The sequence below is a fragment of the Boleophthalmus pectinirostris genome, unplaced genomic scaffold (assembly GCF_026225935.1).
Source record: "Boleophthalmus pectinirostris isolate CB_2022bp ecotype Guang Dong unplaced genomic scaffold, ASM2622593v1 HiC_scaffold_21, whole genome shotgun sequence".
NCBI classification, from domain to species: domain Eukaryota; kingdom Metazoa; phylum Chordata; class Actinopteri; order Gobiiformes; family Gobiidae; genus Boleophthalmus; species Boleophthalmus pectinirostris.
This window is the reverse complement of record NW_026571175.1, coordinates 36,640,063-36,662,562: the sequence shown is the minus strand read 5'-3', so window position 1 is coordinate 36,662,562 and position 22,500 is coordinate 36,640,063. Positions and strand designations below refer to the sequence as shown.

At 43.3% G+C, this 22,500-nt stretch overlaps 1 protein-coding gene across 1 annotated transcript in view; it reads left to right on the top strand.

The window, feature by feature from the left end:
* The first annotated feature begins 263 nt into the window (after positions 1–263).
* The window catches only part of rftn1a (raftlin, lipid raft linker 1a), a 101,963-nt gene continuing 79,726 nt past the window's right edge, over positions 264–22,500 (top strand). Inside the window, exon 1 of the mRNA XM_055157116.1 lies at positions 264–408. Within this exon, the coding sequence (XP_055013091.1) occupies positions 264–408 (145 nt within the window). The remainder of the gene's footprint in view (positions 409–22,500) is intronic.

Sequence of the window (22,500 nt, the reverse complement as noted above, 5' to 3'; positions counted from 1 at the left end):
TGTGTTCTCGTGTTCTTGCCTCCAGCTCGTGCTCCGACGTGTGGAATTGTATTTACACTTTTCTGTGGCTCGCAAAATTGGAAGCGCTAATGCATTTTTCATATTTTTAGAATCTCATCAGTTCCGTGTCTTTTTCTCTCACGGATATGTGTGATTTTCCTGTCTCACGTCTATTTTAATGCTAATGCACGAGCACCTCTCCTCCTCTCCTTCTCCTCTTCCTCTTCTGATTCTCTCCTTTCTTTTTTTTTTTTTTTACAGAAATGGGTTGCCGACTGCCGAAGCTGAAGAAAGAGGAGAGGACCAGCCCGGGCAACATCTACTCCACTCTGCGGCGCCCCCAGGTGGAGACCAAAGTGGGCGTGGCCTACACCTACCACTTCCTGGACTTCCTGCTGGGCAAAGAAGGTACGGACTCGACCGCGGGAGGAGGCGTGATGGGGGAGTGTCGGGGGAATGTTGGGGCTGTGTTAGGGGCATGTTGCAGGTGTGTTGGAGGCGTGTTGGGAGAGTTTTGGGGCATGTTGGGGCTGTGTTGGAGGTGTGTTGAGGGAAAATTGGGGCTGTGTTGGAGGTGTGTTGAGGGAAAATCGGGGCTGTGTTGGGGGTGTGTTGAGGGCTGTGTTGGGTGTGTTGGGGGTGTGTTCGGGGAATGTTGGAGGTGTGTTGGGACTGTGTTGGAGGCATCTTGGAGGCGTGTCGAGGGATGTGTTGAGGGCTCTGTTGGAGGCTTGGAGGCATGTGTTGGAGCTGTGGAGGTGTGTTGGAGGTGTGTTGAGGTGTGTTGGAGGGTGTTGAGGGCTGTGTTGTGTTGGAGGCACATTGGGGCTGTGTTGGAGGTGTGTTGAGGTGTGTTGAGGCCTGTGTTGAGGGTGTTGAGGTTGGGGCTCTGTTGGAGGTGTGTTGGAGGGCTGTGAGGCTGTGGAGGCGTGTTGGAGGTGTGTTGGGGTGTGTTGAGGCTGTGTTGGAGGTGTGTTGGAGGTGTGTTGAGGGCTGTTGGAGGTGTGTTGGAGGTGTGTTGAGGGCTGTGTTGGAGGTGTGTTGGAGGTGTGTTGAGGTGTGTGTTGGAGGTGTGTTGGAGGTGTGTTGAGGGCTGTGTTGGAGGTGTGTTGGAGGTGTGTTGAGGGCTGTTTTGGGTGTTGGAGGCTGTGTTGGAGGTGTGTTGGAGGTGTGTTGGAGGCGTGTTGGAGTGGTGTTGGAGGGTGTGTTGAGGTGTTTGGAGGTGTGTTGGAGGCTGTGTTGGGTGTTTGTTGAGGTGTGTTGGAGGTGTGTTGGAGGTGTGTTGAGGGAAAATTGGGGCTGTGTTGGAAGTGTGTTAAGGGCTGTTTTGGAGGTGTGTTGGGGTGTGTTCGGGGAATGTTGGAGGCGTGTTGGGGGCATCTTGGAGGCGTGTTGAGGGAGTGTTGGGGGTGTGTTGGAGGCATGTTGAAGGCATGTTGGGGGAGTTTTGGGGCCGTGCTGGAGGCGTGTTGGGGTGTGTTGGGGTGTGTTAGGGCCGTGTTGGATGTGTGTTGTGGACATGTTGGGGCCTGTGTTGGAGGCATGATGGGGGCGTGCTGGAGGCGTGTTGGGGGTGTCTTGGTGTGTTAGGGCCGTGTTGGATGTGTGTTGTGGACATGTTGGGTCTGTGTTGGAGGCATGTTGGGGCCACGTTGGGGGCGTGTTAGGGCCGTGTTGGGGGCGTGGCGCTCCATACGCTGAGATGATTCATGTTTCTCCTCGTGTTTGTGCCTTTAGCTCCGCGTGAATCCTCATTTACACCTGCTGTGACGCGCTGCTGCTGCTTTAAAACGCCTCGGTAGGATTTACTTCAGCTTCTGTTCACACTTTACAACTTTTATAAGATCTAAGGACGACAGAAGCTCGGTTGGTAGAGCGTTTGTCCACCGATCTGAAGTTGGCAGTTTGAATCCAGCTCTCGACTTAAACATCAGTTGTTATTTTATTCATTATTATAATTCTGCTTGATTTGTTTTAGTGTGTGTTTTATTTCACTGTAAATATTGTTCAGCACTTTGGTAAGCTTTAGCACGATTGAATTCCACACACTTTGGCGTCACCGTATGCACACAGATTTCCTCCAGAAAACGCTCGACTAAACGCGGAATAAAAAGTGAAGACGCGACGCCGCTTTTACGTCTTTTATTCAGACCGTCATCTTATAAACGTAGTCTTAGATGTTGATTTTCTCCCTGTAAAACACTGAGCTGAAAGAAAATCTTGTCACTAAGGATGAGTCATATTTAAAATTAGATGTCATAAAATCTGTGTGTGTCAAAAGTGGATCCAGCTGATTCTCGTGCGTCTTTGTTTATGCGACACAGCGTCTCTTTACTTAAAATCCAGAGCTACAAACTCCTCTCCGTTTAAAGGCTTCTCGAAAACAGACAGGCAGCTCGTGTATTCTCTCCACGCAGCTTCAGTCTGGAGGTTTGAGTCTAATCCAGGCTAATTCTCCCTAAATGACAGAGTGTGTGTGTTTGAGTCTCCACAGTGCACACACACACACACACACACACACACACTGTTTGTCTCTGTGCCATGCTCCTCCGTGTGCGGGCACCTCCGAGACGACCCACATCTGCTCCCCGTCGCCGGCATTTCACCGAACCGCCGAGGTCAGCATCTCCGCGGGCGCAGATGTGTTTCCGTTTCTTTTCTTTATTTATTTACGGTAAGAAGCTCGGGGCAGGACTAAGAGGCTCAGCTCCTCCGGCTCCTGTTCCCGTCAGTTCAAAGACTCGTCTAATTCTCAGATTCTGCAGCATTGTGCGGCTCCTCAAACATCCTCGTGGATATTAGACTAATGCTGATACATGCTCGTCTCGGGAGTCACAGTGCAGCTTTTTTTTTCTCATTTTTTTTAATGTTTGCAAATATGAAAATACTCGGTGTGTGTTTGCCTGTAGCTTTGCGCAGCCGTTTGAAGGGAATCCTCAAGAGGCTTCTAAAAATACTAATTCTTCCATTGTGTTGGCCGCTGGGCTGCATGGAGATGAAGAGAACCAGAGGAGAAAGACGAGACTTAGAACACAGAGATACAGTCAGTCTACTGCAGGGGGTGTTCACACTTTTTCATCATGTGAGCTACTTACAAAATGACCAAGTCAAAATGATCGACCTAATACAAAGCCAAACAAACTGCACTGAAACACTCTGTGGCCCTTTTTTGGACCCTCACCCACAGTTTGAGAACCTCTTCTTTAAGAGAACTTCCTCTGGCACTTTACACAAAACTGTGAAAAAAGTGAAGGAAGATTTTTAAACCTGTTTTTTAAAGTTCCAAACTGGAGTTTCATTCTTTTCTGGTTTTGCAGTGATATTTACCAGCCTCTGCACGTTTACCAAACCAAACGCACATCGTGACAAACACAGATGCATTTGTCACTTTTGTTAGACAAACTTCAGCCAAATGTGGCAGTAGGTCTGTTCTGTAGATCCGCTCTATGCTGTAGACCTGTTTTGTGCCGACACTGGAACACAAATTTAGACTGGTTTTTGCACGCTGAACGCAGCCTTATAGTCCGAAAAATACGGTAATCAACTGATATGCAGCGTTTACTATTAAAGGCTTTAAGTCATGTTTTTATGTAGTTTCCTCCTCAAAAACAGACCTGGAGTTGTGTTTTGTTTCATTCACATGTTTGACTAAAACGCGACGATACTGACTCACATTTGTGCAGAAAAATGTTCCTTACTTGCGCAGTTGTTTCACAGTTTTGTTTTTACCAACCACCACAAACCGAGAGCGTCTCAGTGTTTTATTTTGAAAATCTGGTCACCCTATCCATGAAGATAGAAAGGTTTAATGCCATACTGTGAAACCTTCCAGACAAACCAATAACATCTCCATGGAGAAAAGCATCTGACAGAATCACCACATGACATCACAAGGTGGAGCAGAGTGTAATAACTGAACATCATATAATCCTTATGTTTTAAAATCTGAATTCACACAGTTTTATATTTGTAATTCAAGAATCACAAATATTTTCTGAATAATACTGTCCATTAAAGGTTGTATGGAGGATTTCTTTTTTGTTTCAAATTGTCAATGATAGATTATAGATGCAGTAGCCTTGTAATTATGATGACCAAAAAAAAGAGAATAAAAATTCATCAACTCTGGACGTGGTGGGGCTAAACATTTGCCAATAGATAACGACACTGCCTCGTTATCTGTGAGCTGACAGGCTGTCAATCAAACTCCCTACGTTTCTAGTGTAACTGACTTGCCTGCGCCGCCGGTACGTGGTTTACGTACGCCTGTCACGCAGTCCACAGACGCAAGACGCACAGACGCTGTTTACTCCACCAACGCAACAGTTCTTAGCGGCTTTTTTTTGACCTATATCTTCCTCGCAGTTCGCACAAAGTTTGTTGCGATGGCGACAAGAATCCAGGAGCAGTTCGCCGCAAAAGAAAGTCCGTTTTTGAGGTCGCTGAAAGAAGAAGACAAGGGGAAAAGCAGCGAAGCCAAACTAAGGTGATTCTTGTAGATTCATTCCAGCGATGGCGCGACTGAAGCAGACGAAGGGTCTAAAGACTGAACCACTGGTCCACAAATTACTCCTGGACAGGAAACTTCTGCTTATTATGAAAACGTACTTTATTTTATTTCCAAGAGCTAGACAAACGTTTTTCAGGACACGAATGCGATATCCTATGTCTGAAAACGTAATTTTCAATGCAAAGAAAGAGTCCGCTTGCAGCTGCGTGTTGTAGTACTAACTTGTTCATTCGCACCCTTCTCTGCACCCCGTCCTGCTCCTCTCCCCGCTCCCCGTTCTGTTCTTCTCCTGCTCATCACTTCTTTTCCGCGCACAGAATCTCCGCGCCCCCCCTCCCCCCGCTCCTCACTTCTCCGCCTTGCCTAACCAACACTGTAGTTAGTTGTTTACAAGTCATGTGCAGCGATAAGTACTTTCTGACGTAAGGAGGAGGCGTTTCTACGTAGGAGCTGTGGGGGAGGGGGGGTGGTTTCATGCATGCACAACATTTGAGTCGCTGGATTTCTCGTTCCTTGGAAAATCCTCTATACAACCTTTAATTTACGCTTAAAAAAAAAAAAAAGAATCATTCAGGAGCCGGTATTTAAAGATAAACATAACTGAAGCGTCGCCGTGTTTGACCCTGGACAGACAGAAACAGGTGCAGGAGCTTCACCAAAGTCCTCGTCCATGTAACAGAGTAACAGACAGCAGGCCCCGGCACGACGCCAAACCACCGGCGCCGAGTGCCAGGACGATCCAGACTCAGCCAGAGCCAGTGTGTTTGGCTCTGGAGACGAGGGGGAGGAGGAGGAGGAGGGACGGTGGAGATGCTTTGAATATGGAACTCATGGAACGATATCTTGTGATTAATCAGTAGTTCCTTGTAATATTCAGTGTTGTGAAGGTTGTTTTTAAAATGTAATCCCCTACAGATTACAGATTACAGATTACAAACCCCAAAATGTAGTTTGTAACGTAATCCATTAAATTACTTAAAGTGAGTAATGTAATCTGAATACTTTGGATTACTTGATTTGCTGTAGAGAAACAAAGACGAGGAAATCTTCACATAAGAAGTTTTGTCTGATAAAAGAAAATAAAAAGGCAGAGTCTTTACTGAACCATTTAAAAAATATTATTATTATTATCCTGTTTTAGTCCTAGTTTAGACCTGTTTAGTCCTGGTTTAGTCCTGGTTTGAACCTGGGTTTAGACCTGGTTTTAGACTTGGTTTTAGTCCTGGTTTAGTCCTGGTTTAGTGTCCGGCAATGAGTGGAATTACCAGACAAAAAAAAAAAAAAAACAAAAAAACAAAGGGAATAGCCCAAAATGTGAAAACAGAAAAATCCCTCTGTGTAATCCATTTATTTCAACAAAGTAACTGTAATCCAATTACCACTCACTGAAACAGTAACTGTAACTGAATACAGTTACTCATCATTTGTACTCTGATTACATAACTCTGTTTCATGTAATCTGTTACTCCACAACACTGGTAATATTCTGGTGGACACATTCACGAGAACAAAACTGGATGAAATTCAATTGATTTAATATTGAAACCATGAGAACAGTGAATGGAACTTTTAAAAAATCGTTCCGACAGCGTTTTGGTAGAGCATTCGCCCACTGATCTGAAGGTCGGCGGTTCAATTCCAGCTCTCGACATAAACATCACAGGTTGAGCCGTCAGATCCACAGACCCACAGGTTGGCTGATGTGATTCCAGCTCCCACAGATGAATGCTGTTGTTGTGTCCTTGGGCAAGACACTTAACCCACCTTGCACAGAGCACGCTCGCTGCGGTTGACGTCGTCGTGTCTCCAGTGCACATGCGGGACACTTTTGGACCGTTTACTGTTCACACAGATCGAATACAAGTCACATTTGATTGGAAATGTGAACGACCTCGAAAAAACATCGGATTTCACAAAAAAATTGGAATTCAGCGTCAAGCCCTGCAGTCTGAACGTGGACTTAATTTGGAAAAGAATATTACATTACGAAGGACGACTGTTTAATTTTTAAACCATGAGAACAGTAAATGGAACTTTTTTAAAAATGGTTCCGAAAGCATCTTGAATGCAAAATTAAGAATACATTTTTTCGTACACCCCAGAAAACAGTCGACTTTACCCCCCTCAGACTCCTCAGAGTGCAGATGGTTCATATGACACTAACACGTCACAGATGGACTTTGGTGCTCGGCCATGGAGACACTTGTACAAGCAGAGCCACTTTAAAGCCACTTTAAAGTCTCTGAGCCACAGGAGCCACAGGAGCCAGAGCAGAGACCTGAGCACAGGACACATGTGCTCGTACTTCCTGGTTCGAGTCAGGACCCGAGCTGCAGCGTTCAACCAGAACTCATCTCAGCCCCGAGGAAAACTCTGCCTTTACTGAACATCCAAAGAGGCTCAATCGTCTAATCACATCAGCAGCCTCACACACACACACACACACACACACACACACACACACACACACACACACACACACACACACACACACACACACACACACACACACACACACACACACACACACACACACACACACACACACACACACACACATACACACACACACACACACACACACACACACACACACACACACACACACACACACAGACACACACACACACACACACACACACACACACACACACACACACACACACACACACACACACACACACACACAGACACACACACACACACACACACACACACACACACACACACACACACACACACACACACACACACACACACATACACACACACACACACACACACACACACACACACACACACACACACACAGACACACACACACACACACACACACACACACACACACACACACACACACACACACACACACACACACACACACACACACACAGACACACACACACACAGACACACACACACACACACACACACACACACACACACACACACACACACAGACACACACACACACACACACACACACACACACACACACACACACACACACACACACACACACACACACACACACACACACACACAGACACACACACACACACACACACACACACACACACACACACACACACACATAGACACACACACACACACACACACACACACACACATAGACACACACACACACACACACACACACACACACACACACACAGACACACACACACACACACACCACACACACACACACACATAGACACACACACACACACACACACACACACACACACACACACACACACACATAGACACACACACACACACACACACACACACACACACAGACACACACACACACACACACACACACACACACACACACACATAGACACACACACACACACAGACACAGACACACACACACACACACACACATACACACACACACACACACACACACACACAGACACACACACATAGACACACACACACACACACATAGACACACACACACATACACACACACATAGACACACACACACGCACACACACACACAGACACACACACAGACATAGACACACACACACACACACACACACACACACACACACATACACACACACACACACACAGACACACACACACACACACACACACACACACACACACACACACATAGACACACACACACACACACACACACACACACACACACACACACACACACACACACACACTAGACACACACACACACACACACACACACACACACACACACACACACACACACACACACGACACACACACACACACACACACACATAGACACACACACACACACACACACACACACACACACAGACACACACACACACACACACACACACACACACACACACACACACACACACACACACACACACACACACACACACACACACACACACACACACACACACACACACACACACATAGACACACACACACACACAGACACAGACACACACACACACACATAGACATACACACACACACAGTCCTGTCCAAATCCCTCTTGTGTGTGTAAAGTCCAGTTTTATGGTGATGGCTCTAGTGGAGTCTGTCTAACGATTAAAATATTAAAATAGAGCCCATAAAGAAACATAAAGAACCAAAGTGAACAGGCCATAAAACATGTTTCATAAAGAATAAAAGTCGTCGGGACGGAGCTGAAACTCACAATGTTCAATGTTACAGGTTTCATCGTTTTAACTGAGGTTTTAAGAGAAATTTATTTTTCTTTTTTTAGGTTTCTGACATGTTATAAGTCGCCAAAAACAAGTCCGAGGACGTTTCACATTTCATCCATTCAGGTTTCAGTCGGACTAAAGCAGGACTGAACCAGGACTGAACCAGGACTAAACTAAGACTAAACCAGGACTAAACCAGGACTAAACTAAGGACTAACCAGGACTAAACCAGGACTAAACTAAGACTAAACCAGGACTAAACTAGGACTAAACCAGGACTAAACCAGGACTGAACCAGGACTGAACCAGGACTAAACTAAGACTAAACCAGGACTAAACCAGGACTAAACTAAGACTGAACCAGGACTAAACCAGGACTAAACCAGGACTAAACCAGGACTGAACCAGGACTAAACTAAGACCAAACCAGGACTAAACTAAGACTAAACCAGGACTAAACTAAGACTAAACCAGGACTAAACTAAGACTAAACCAGGACTAAACTAAGACTAAACCAGGACTAAACTAAGACTAAACCAGGACTAAACCAGGACTGAACCAGGACTAAATTTGGGACGATAAACTGGACTAAACCAAAACTAAACCAGGATTACATCAGGTCTAAATCAGGACTAAACCAGGACTATACGAAGTCTAAACCAGGACTACATCAGATCTAAACCAGAACAGAGCCAGGACTAAACCAGGGACTAAACCAGGGACTAAACCAGGGACAAAGTCAGTCCGCTCAGCCCATCGTACCTCTGAGGCCGTAAAAACTGTAAATTATCGTCACACTGGTTAAAATAATTTGAGGACCATGTTTTCCCAGTTTTGATGGGTTTTTGTGAGGGAAGAATTCATCTCTGCCCCAAACTACGGCCTGGTCTCAAATAAAAGCCTGGTCTGTTAAGTGACTGAAACAATTAAACGCCTCGGCTTTTATTTGGTGTTTTACGGTCAAATTGGAACGTTAAAAAAAGCTCTTTTTAACTCCTCCAGTCCAATCAAATAAGACCAAAAATACTAATAAATCTGTTTAAAACCATAAAAAATAAAATAATAATTTGATTCTCCTGGGCACTGCTCCAGGAGAATCAACAATAGTAATACTTTAATTACTTTAACAAGAAATACAAAATTATCCTTAAATATATTTTCTTTCCCAACATTTTCCATCTCGCTTAGATAATTTACAACAAAACAGCTTTTTATCAGTGTTTTTTTTGTAGTTTTTATTTTTATTTTTTAACAATATTTGAATTTTACAGCTGGACCAGGACTAAACCAGGACTGAACCAGGGACTAAACGAGGACTAAACCAGGACTGAACCAGGGACTAAACCAGGAGTGAACTTAGACTAAACCAGGACTAAACCAGGACTGAAGCAGGACTGGACCAGGTCTAAACCAGGACTGAACCAGGACTAAACCAGGACAAAACTTAGACTAAACCAGGACTACATCTGGTCTAAATCAGGTCTAAACTAAGGCTAAATCAGGACTAAATCAGGACTAAACCAGGACTAAACCAGGAAACCAGGACTGAACCAGGACTAAACCAGGACCAAACCAGGACCAAACCAGGACTAAACCAGGACTAAACTTAGACTAAACCAGGACTAAACTTAGACTAAACCAGGACTACATCAGGTCTAAATCAGGTCTAAACTAAGGCTAAACCAGGACTAAACCAGGACTAAACCAGGACTACACCAGGACTAAACAAAGACTAAACCAAAACTGAACCAGGAATAAACCAGGGACTAAACTAGGGACAATAAACAGGACTACACCAGGACTAAACCAGGACTGAGTCTAATATTTGAAATTTACAGTTGGGCAAATCCGTTGTTATGTGACATTTCTTGTTTTTCTAACTCCTTCCGATGCCAAAAGTTATCCAGGTGTTTTTCTTCATATCCGTTTTTTGCCGCACACACCAGCGTCTCGTCGCGGACAATGTGGGGGAAACACAAAAGCGCCGGGAGCTTACATCGATTTAGGGGCCGCGGGCTTTTCGCCAATCCAATCGAGTCCCTGTAACATTCTGCGGCCGCTCGTTCTCCCGCACGAAACGCCCCGAGCTCCTTCGCCGCGGTCGCTCCTTATCTGCGCCCGAGAGGCAGGTGGTTTATACGGACGGATCACACGACTCCACCTGAGCCGCTTAAGATCTGCTCGTGTGAGGGAACGAACGCCACCTCCTCCACCGCCGCCTCCTCCGCCACCGTCTCCGTGTGGATGTGTCTCCTCCTCCCCCTGACGGAGACGTGTGGAGTCCTGCAGGATTATCTGATCGTTTGTCCAGATTCTCAGAGCTCATTCCACAAAAGGATTTATTTGTCTTGTGTTTGTGTGTGTTTGTGTGTGTTGTGTGTGTGTTTGTGTTGCAGACGGTGGATGTGTGTGTGTGTGTGTGTGTGTGTGTGTGTGTGTGTGAGGCCGTGACATTGAGTAAACCTGCGGTCAAATGGCTCTAATTGAATTTTGTTTCCATTAATATTATTACTCCCCCTCAGTGCAGAGACTCAATGTGGAGACTCAGGGTAAAGACTCTAGACTCGGTGTGGAGACTCGGTGTGGAGACTCGGTGTGGAGACTCGGTGCGGAGACTCGGGGCGGAGACTCTAGACTCGGTGTGGAGACTCTGGTGCAGAGACTCGGTGGGCAGTGGCATGAGGCTCCATCTTGAGATCGGAGAGATGGATTTTAAAGTTACTCCCTCCTGAAGTATTTGTGTGTGGGACCAGAGCCTGACCTGAGGCGGACCCGGGGTGGACCTGAGGCGGACCCGGGGTGGACCTGAGGCGGACCGGGGTGGACCTGAGGCGGAGTGCAGACACTCCAGAACACAGACTCGCTGAACCCTCTCTGCTTATTCAAACAAACACTAATGACCCGTTTTTTTTACTCCTGTGTCTGTGATAAAAGACCACAGTTTATACACACAAGTACTAGAAGTATTACAGTTTATACACACAAGTACTAGAAGTATTACAGTTTATACACACAAGTACTAGAAGTATTACAGTTTATACACACAAGTACTAGAAGTATTACAGTTTATACACACAAGTACACTGAGGAGGAACCAGGACTAAACCAGGACTAAACCAGGACTAAACCAGGACTAAACTAAACTAGAATGACCTTCTCCCTCTCAGACTGTTCATCTCACACTCGTCGTCCGCTCCGGTTCGTTTCTCGTCCGCTCCGGAGCAAACGACTCTTTAGTACGTCTGTAATCCCCCCGTGTTCTTCTTCTCCTCTTCGCTCCGACGCCGCGTGAACTTACGGTAACCGCGGTAACAGGCCTGACATTCCACCCGCTCCGCTCCGATAATGAGCAGACGAAATGGAAGGCGGAGACGCAGAAACACGACGGGGGAATAGGGGGGAAAAAAAACAACGAGCAGAAAAGGAGAAAAGGAGAAAAGGGCAAAGGCGGAGTGAAGCGGAGAGGTGTGAGAACGAGAGAAGGAGAGAAGGAGAACGAGCGAGGAGGGTGAGAAGATGGAGAGAGACGGAGGTGTGAGTTCATACTGGGCTCTGGCTCATTAAAACCTGATACATGGAAACTGAACAGGTGACGCTGAAGTCTGGCCAGAGCTGAAGAGGGTCTGAGTGTGGAGCAGAACACAAGACCTGCTGCTGCTCTTTTGACTTCACCTTTAACCTTTATGTTTACTGTATTTTTTTGGACTATAAGTTGCACCGTTTTGTTACGACCCGGCTCGCTCGGGCTGAGGGAAGTAACAAAAAAATTACCAAGATGTAAAATGGAATAAATTAAATAATGTTTAATTAACAGGAATGTAAAGGTAAATTAACAAAACACGCTAAAATATAAAGAAAATACTCTAAACCACAGGTGTCAAACTCATTTTGGTCCGGGGGCCGTATCCAACCGACTTTGATCCCAAAGGGGCCGGATCAGAAAACTCATGTCATATAAACCCCAAAAATAACAATAAGTTCAAATATTTGTGCAGAGAAACGCAAATCTATTACAGAAATCTTTTTTAATTGATGAACTCTTTCTTATTATAATATTATGAACAACCTGAAACTTTAAGAAAAATTCAATTTCAACACAATGTTTTAACATGAACTTGTCTGTAAACAGGAATAAGTCCATTTTTGTTGTAAAATCCTGCACTCGGCTCCACTTTTCTCATGTTGGACATTTTTCTGATGAGGGTGTCACGGTCAACAGTCAAAACGATCGTCCTTTAAGAGCGTTTGGAAAGAGACAAGTCTTCATTTGTGTTGCTCTGGTGGGAGGGGCCACGTACAGAGACGCTGGAGACGCTGCTGTGATAAACACCACAGAAAATTAACAAGATTTTTATAGAAAATATCATTAAAATATTTTAGTAGAAAATCAGCCAAGGGCCACATTAACGGTCTTGGAGGGCCGGATCTGGCCCCCGGGCCTTATGTTTGACACCTGTGCACTAAACTAAGGCTACGTTCAGACTGAAGGGCTTAATGCTCAATTCAGATTTTTTTTGTGAAATCAGATGTTTTTACGAGGTCATTCACATTTCCAATAGGAGGGTTTCAGTCACGTGATCACGATGATGCGCGAATTTCAGGTGGAGGGCAGGAAGTGAAGACAAACACGACAAACACGGCTCTGGAGAACACAGATATGGAGAAGAGTTCTTATTGTCAGGATTTAGAGCCAGTAACGAGGCAAAAGTACGAGCAGTTAGTCGACAAATATATTGGGCGTGACCCTGATCTTATTGAAAATGAGAGAATTTTCAACCCAAGTAAAAGATTTGCCGACAATCGAGGCAGAGGAGATCACCAACTATTTAGCTCTTCAGACGTCGTTCTACACCAGACAACAGATGAAGGCAAAGTACAAAAGTTTGGAGGCATAGAACTTTTTTTGTCAGTGGATGGATCCTCAACTTTGGTGAAAAACGCCTAAATGATGATTATGGTTTGGTCTTGGCCGGGGTGAGTGTTTCTCTTATTTTATGTGTATAGACGTTATGGGAAAAACTGCAGTGTATCGGCAGTGACCTCTATCTGAACTATTTAATGTCAACAAACGTCGTTAGTCGTTAATGATTCGTTTATGTTTAGGTAAACCACAAAAAACAGTTTATCTTTGTAACAAACCTTTGTTGAAGTGTTCACTGCAGACACGAGCATTAGTGAATTCTGCTCCTCCCGACCGCAAACAGGTTTGTAATCCACTTTTTACGGCGTTGTTCTGTCGGCTTTTCCCATTTCTGACCTTTGTGGACGACTATATTCGGTACTCGAATGTTTTTGCTTGGCTGTGCGGAGCCTATAAATACGGCTGTTTGTCTCTCTCTCTCTCTGCTCCTCCACTCCGTGCACCTTGCTCCGCCCATTCCCGCTCACCTTGCGCTCCGGACTCCTTGCTCACGCCCTGACAGTGGTTTTGGGTTTTTTTTGGGTTCAGGTTTGTTTGTGTTTTTTCTTGTCTTTAGTTACAGGCGCTGGCACCAGCTTCTCCGGGCCTGTACGGGGTTGGCCCGGTGTCGCACCTTTTTGTTCTGTTTGGCTCCACCTTTCTGTTGATTGCTTTTCATTATTTTTTGGGGGCACGGGAGGGATTTAAAAAAAAAAATTTGCGCCTCATAATCCAGAGCAAACTATAGTGCGGAAAATACGATATGTGTTTGAGTAAACTTAAAAATTTTGTTTTATTCTATAAACTACTGACAACGTTTCTCCCAAATTCCAAATAAAAATATTGTCATTTAGAGCGTTTATTTGCAGAAAATGACAAATGGTCAAAATAACAAAAAAAGATGCAATGTTTTCAGACCTCAAATAATGCGAAGAAAAGAAAATCATATTCATTTTAGGAAGAATTCAGAAATCAATATTTGGTGGAATAAACCTGATTTTAATCACAGCTTTCATGTGTCTTGGCATGATCTCCTCCAGTCTCACATTGTTCTTGGGCGACTTTATTCCAGTCCTGGAACAAGAATTCAAGTAGCTCAGTTTTGTTTGATGCTTGTGACCATCCATCTTCCTCTTGATCACATTTCAGAGGTTTCCAGTGGGGTTCAGGTCTGGAGATTGGACCATGACAAGGTCTTGATCTGGTCCTTCATCCAGACCTTGACTGACCGAGCTGTGTGGCATGGAGCATTATCCTGCTGGACAAAACAATCCTCAGAGTCGGGGAACATTGTCAGAGCAGAAGGAAGCAAGTTTCTTCCAAGATAACTTTGTATGTGACTTGATTCATGCGTCTTTCACAAAGACGAATCTGCCCAATTCCAGCGTTGCTGAAGCGTCCTCAGATCATCACCAATCCTCCGCCAAATTTCACAGTAGATGAAGACACTGTGGTTTGTAGTTCTCTTCAGGTCTCTGTCTAACCATCAGACGACCAGGTGTTGGGCAAAGCTCAAAATTGAACTCATCAGAGAAGATGATCTTACTCCAGTCCTCGACGGTCCAATCATTATTGTTTTTTACAAACTTCAGCCTGGCTCTTCTTTGCTTCTCATTGATGAAGAGTTTTTTTCTAACTTTACACGACTTGAGTCCTGCTCCTAGGAGCCTGTTTTGAACAGTTCTTGCTGTGCACTTCACCCCAGCTGCCGTGTGCCATTCTTTTTGTAGGTCACTTGACGTCATCCTACGGTTTCTGAGTGATATTCTGAGTGACATTAGGAAACACCCAAATCATGAAAAAAGTGACACTTATAGTCCAAAAATGTAGAAAATGACTAGATAGTCTCGATTTGGTTTTGATTGGACGTTGTCTTGGTCTTGGGACTCTTTGGTCTTGAACAAGTTTTGATTTTGATTAGTTCGGTTTTGACACAACATTACTCTCTAAATAGTGTAAATACTTTTAAAAAACCTTTAATATGAATGTATCTTCTGCTATTTAAATAAACTTTACTTACTTACTTTTCTGTCATGATAATGATATTACTGCAGTATTTTAATCCTTTTCATATTTTTGGCACAGTAAGTTCAGTTAAAGAAGTGCTTGTGTCTGTTCTATGGGGATGTGACGATATATAAATCTCTCCGTACGATATTTTCACAATATAGGTTTACATTGATATTTATTGCAACATTCTGTGGAAGTTAACAAATATATGCGACTGTCCTTCTCAGTTGTTTCTTCTGCTCAGCTCCGGTTTAGTTTGGGCTCATTTTCTCGGAGTAAATCTGAGTAAAGTGAAGTGTAATCACTGGTTCGTGTTAAAGAGCTCGGATCAGCGCCTGATGAGCCGAGGTGTGACGCTCGTCAAACTGCTCCAGTCACCTCCGTCCACACAAATATGAGTCATCTGAGCCGAACGCCGCGAAACCACGGAAACAACAAGACGAGGCAGGACACATAAGGCCACGCCGACGAAACCGTCGCCTCGTGCTCGCGGACGCTCTGACGACTCAGACACGAACAGAGAAGGGGAAAAGAATCACAGCACAGATCTGTTCAGAGCGAACGTACGCCACAAACATTCACCAACACCACTTTAAAACTATTAATACAGAGCAAACACCTGTTTAGTTCAGCAAAGAATTCAAGTTTTATTTTAAAAAGTCTTGTGTCTGTCCCAAACCCTCACGTGTTTACTGACAGAAAATACACCGTAGACTTCAACATTATAATACAGCAGCCAGTGAAACACACTTTTACATTTCACAACACACATGAACAAGTTTGAAAACAAAATTACATTTAAAATACACATTTACATCTTGAAAACAAATTGACATTTCGTAAAATACATTTGCAAATGAGCAAACAAATTTACAAAACACGAAACACAGACACAGACAAATTTACAAAATTTAAAGTCACACAATATTTTCACTGTCTGTTAAAATTAGGGCTGGGCAAAAATTTTAAAAAATTAATTGCGATTAATCGCTTGAGTTCCAATGCAAAACCAATTAACCAATTAATGAATTAAACAGTAGAGTATAGTGACTTTTATTGGAAATGTAAATGAAAGAGCCAAACATTTGTTGTGCAAACAGCATTTCTTTCAGAGGGGAACCTCAGAGTCAAGGTGTTCAGTGAAGGCTCAAGAAAAAATATTGAATTAATTTTTGTACTACTAATATATTTTTTGAATATTTTTTATTCAGTGAGTAATAAACACGACACTAGTCATAATTTCTAGATCATTGTTATAAATTTGGACTGATATTTCTTGGGAAACAAATAATAATGTCATTTGGGCCAATTCACCTGGAAGTCTGAGAGCCAAGGAAAAATTGTCTGAGGGCCGCATTTAGGTCCCCGGGCCATAGTTTGGACATGCCTGCACTAGACGATTTGCAAAACCCCCGGAAGTGCGAGTTCGGGCACCAGCCAATCAGCAAAGAGACAGACATTCTGTGTTATCAACGATTCCTGAGCTCGTGGATTTAAAGCCGGAACAAAGAGAATGTTTGGTGAATTTTAGACATTTTAGGGGAAAGACGTTATTGTTCTTCTTCCTGTGGGATTTGGGAAAAGCTTAATGTACCAGTTAGACCTGTTAGCGGAGCATTACATACGTCACGACCAGATAACAGCGATTGGTTAAATGATAAAAAGTACCCGTCTACTGTCGAGTGAACAAATCCTAATGCTGCGAGGTCACACCGTTTCTACCAAGTGAAACCGTCTGATGAATCACGCTGCAGTTTGACAGGACCTCCCCTGCATTAGCCTCAGACGTTCTCCTTCCACGTTCTCCTCCGCTGACATATTGTGGTTGTTGTGCTCGTCTCACCTGTGCTGTCAGCGAGAGATCTGCCCCGAGTCTGCGTGAAATATCACACACACACAGACGAGACGAGAGATGGATGAGAGCGGAGGAGAGAAGAGGAATGAGCGTCTCTTTAACAGATCTGAGCTCCAGATCACACACACACTTCAATCCAATCCACTTTATTTCTATAGCACATTTCACAAACAAACTGTTTCCAAAGTGCTGCACAAATACATAAAAAATAACAACAATAAGATGATAAAGTAAACTACTAAAATAATACTAGTCTTAAAGTAATAAAACCAGTCAAATAAAAATAAAAACTAAATCGTAGAATAGAAATAAATAAACCAATAAATAAATTAAATCAGTAAAACCAATAAAAACACATAAAAATAAATAAAAGACACAGAGGATCACACAACTCACGCGGTGTTAAAAGCCAGAGAATAAAAGTGGGTCTTCAGACGAGATTTAAAACTCTCCACTGTGGAGCTGCTCCAACGTGAAGCGGCAGATCGTTCCAGAGTTTAGGGTCGACCACAGAGAAAGCTCCTGTCCCCTCTGGTTTTAAGTCTCGTCTTAGGCCCTGAGCTGGAGCTGGACCTCGGACCTCAGAGCGCAGGGGTATAAATTTGGATGAGGTCCGAGACGTACTGTGGAGCCAGTCCATTCAAAGCTTTAAAAACAAACAATAAGATCCTAAAATCAATTCTAAAATTAACAGGAAGCGAGTGCAAAGACGTGAGGATTGGGGTGATGTGCTCTTCTCTCCTTTTTGTTCCTGTTAAAAGTCGCGCTGCAGAGTTTTGGACGAACTGTAGTCGCCTGTATTCAGCCTCACATTTTACTATGGTTAATGTGTGTGTGTGTGTGGGGGGGGGGGGTTGGGGGTTTGGGTGTCTGTGATGTTTGGTTGTGTCGAGTCGGGCAGCTGTGGGGGTTGGGTTGGTGGTTGGGTGGAAATGTGGGATTGTTTTTAATCTGTGTAAAGCACTTTGTGTTACATTTTTGTATGAAAAGTGCTTTATAAATAAAGTTTTGATTGATTGATTGATAGTCGGTAAAGTGCGTTTTGCGAAATGCCGGAATAAAGTGCGTTACAGTCGTCCAGGCGTGATGAAATAAAACTGTGCATAACTTGTTCAAATAGTTTAAAAGATAAAAAAGGTTTAACTTTAGATAAAAGTCGCAAATGATAAAAACTTGATTTTAAAACATTGTTAATCTGTTTATCAATTTTAAAATCATTGTCTAAGATGACGCCGAGGTTGGTGACTGTGGGACAAACATAATTTTTGAGGAATCCCACATTAGTGAGGGAACTGTTGGCCCCAAACAGTATCACCTCAGTCTTATCTTCATTCAGTTTCAAAAAGTTTTGGGCCAACCAAGTCTTGACGTCCGATAGAGTCGAGCAGGGGTGTCAGGGGGCAGTCATCCTTTTTGCCAATGGGTAAATAAATTTGGCAATCATCTGCAATAAAATGATTAGACAGGCCATGTCTTTTAAAAATTTCTCCAAGTGGGAGCAGATAAAGTGCAAAAAGCATAGGCCCCAGGATTGAACCCTGGGGGACTCCACTAAGAAGAGGGGGGGATGACGAGGTGGAGTCCCCCTGCCTTACAATGAAGGACGAGAGGTACGACCTAAACCAGTCCAGGCACTTATACACACACACACACACACACACACACACGCACACACGCACACACACACACACACACACACACACACACACATATACAGACAGTTATAAACACACACAACTGCTGATGTGACAGAGTTCTTCTTTAAATCTTACTGAAGTTTGAGACCAACAGGAGAAAACAGGAGCAGGGTGTTTTAATCCGTGTGTCATTCGTTCATTCGTTTTTCAAAATAAAAACCGAAAATAAGAAAACGAAAAAAAAAAATAAAATAAAATCTTCATTATTTGTCTCTAAAACCAAAATGAAAAGAACAGCTAATGATTTGTTTTTTTTGTTTTCAGTTTTGGATTTTGTGTTTAAATGAAAAATGGAAATAAAAACGGATAACGGACTGAACCAGGACTGAACTGTTTTCGGGGGGGGGGACTTTTCCAAAACTTTCACTGAATTTCAATTCAAGTTTATTTCTACAGCACATTTAAAACGACTTCAACTGATCAACGAAAATATCACAGAGTATCACATTATAAAACACACACACCAGGACTAAACCAGGACTAAACCAGGTCTAAACCAGGACTAAACCAGGTCTAAACCAGGTCTAAACTAAAACCAGGTCTAAACTAAACCAGGACTAAACTAGGACTAAACCAGGACTAAACCAGGTCTAAACCAGGTCTAAACCAGGACTAAACTAGGACTAAACTAGGTCTAAACCAGGTCTAAACCAGGACTAAACTAGGACTAAACTAAGGTCTAAACCAGGTCTAAACCAGGTCTAAACTAGGACTAAACTAGGACTAAACCAGGACTAAACCAGGACTAAACCAGGACTAAACCAGGTCTAAACCAGGACTAAACCAGGACTAAACCAGGTCTAAACCAGGTCTAAACCAGGACTAAACTAGGACTAAACCAGGTCTAAATCAGGACTAAACCAGGACTAAACCAGGTCTAAACCAGGTCTAAACTAGGTCTAAACCAGGACTAAACCAGGACTAAACCAGGTCTAAACCAGGACTAAACTAGGACTAAACTAGGTCTAAACCAGGACTAAACCAGGACTAAAACCAGGTCTAAACCAGGACTAAACCAGGTCTAAACCAGGTCTAAACCAGGTCTAAACCAGGACTAAACTAGGACTAAACCAGGACTAAACCAGGTCTATTTTTAGGTCTATTTCAGGTCTAGTAAAATACATCAAGTGAAATGCTTCATGGACAGATATTTTGACGATTTTTAAGTCATTTTCTGATAGATTTAAGTGTTTATATCTTACATTTTGGCCAAGCTTTTGTGTGTGTGTCTGTGTGTGTTGTGTGTGTGTGTGTGTGTGTGTGTTGTGTGTGTGTGTGTGTGTTGTGTGTGTGTGTGTGTGTTTTTCGCCGGCTCCTCGTGTTGACTGTGAACTCTGACAGTGTGCGTCTGGTGTGAGCTCGGATCTGGTTTGACGCAGGAGGATGTGACACGGAGAGTTCAGTCCTCGAGGAAAACACTTACACTCGGAGGAAAGTGCGATGAATATATTTGCTGCGTCGTTTGTTGTTTCTGTAAATAGCGTCGGCGTCATCTGGTCCGCGGGAGTCGCCCCCATCGAACACAAACCTACACCAAAACTATGTCAGTCGTTTGTGCTGCAAATAGTTTTGGAGATATTAATCTTCTGCCATCAGTTAAAGGTTGTATAGAGGATTTTTTTTTAAGGGAAGAGAAATACAGCGACAGTCCTTGTGCGCATTCAGAATTACTGTTGAAGTTTCCTGTCTAGAAGTAATTCAGCGACCGACGCGTCAGTTTTTAGACCCTTCGTCTGCTTCGGTCGCGCCATCGCTGGACGAGATCTCCAAGAATCACCTCAGTTTGGCTTTGCTCCTTTTCCTCTTCTCTTCTTTTTTCAGCGACCTCAAAAACGGACTTTCTTTTGCGGCGAACCGGTCGTGGATTCTCGTCCGCCGTCGCGACAAACTTTGTGCGAAATGCGAGGAAGCGACAGTTCGAAAAAGCCTCTAAGAACCGCTGCGTAAACCACGTAATCCCCGCGCTCCGACGAGTCAGTTATACTAGGGAGTTTGATTGACAACCCAACAGCCAATAGAAAATGAGGGAGCCTCGTTTTCTATTGGCTGATGTTTATCTGGCCTCACTACGTCCACAGTTGATAGATTTTCGTTCTTTTTTTTTGGTCATCATAATTACAAAGCTGCTGCGTCTCTGTAATGGTATTTTAATCTTCAACTGACAGTTTGAAACAAAAAAAAATCCTCCATACAACCTTTAAGTGTTTCCAAACCTAAGCCTAGGCAGCGAGCTTAACATCAAAATGGTCCCAGAAAAGACAGGATGCGGCTTTATGTCTCAAGAAGACCATTTATCCTCTTTGTAAAACTGTAAAACAGATACAAGAAATACTTCAATATTAACATGTACAGAATGTCTGGCTAGCATATAACAGTTAACAGAACCAAAAACGTTTTTATACTTATATTAAACATAAAAATATCCCATCAACTAACACAGAAAATATCATTTAATCACATGTAACTTACAGATTATGGTTTGCCCAGGGTTTCCCAAGATTTTACAGGTTCGTTTTGGTCTTAACACCTCCAAAACCGTTACTAATTGTCTTGCGCTCACAGGTGGAGGCGCTAGATGGCGCTGCCACGCATAAACTAATTAAAGAAGAAGAACGAAAAAGTGAAGTTATAAGGACAAAGTCTCCCTCTACTGGAGAAAGAAAAATAATAATAATAATAATTCACTCTCTCAAAAATGAAAATTATAAATAAAATAAAAAAATAATTTAAAAAAATAATAATAATAATAATAATAATAATAATAATAATCCACTCCCTCAAAAATTTTAATTATATATTAAAAAAATAAATATAATAATAATAATAATATAATAATAATAATAATAATAATAATAATATAATAATAATAATGCAAAAAAATACTAAACTTGAGCCAACATGCAGCGTAATCTTTAAAATAAAAATGTAAAGTCGTATTTCACGTTTACAGACTCGTTTTGTCACGTTTCTGGTGGTTTGTTTGGTTTGTTAAACTGAAACTCAATCCCCCTCACCCCCTGCTGTTATAATTTACACTGACTGATGAGACAACGGTGCGTTTGGAAACATTCGGCTCGTAACCGGAGGCCCACAGGTTCAGAGCTCGTTTCCACGGGTCCCGGGGTAAATCAGGACACCCACGGCGCCCGCTCCTGTCGGGATAATGCGGTTTGTGCGAGGGCATCTGGTGTAAAACTGAGCTCGTCCACCACAGAGGAAATGTAAAACCAGCTCTGTCACAGTAACACGGTTTACAGTGTGAGATTTTGTCCTGCTGGAGAAAATACAGACAATAAATGATGATTCTGAAATGAAAGCGCACGCCTCTGACACAAAA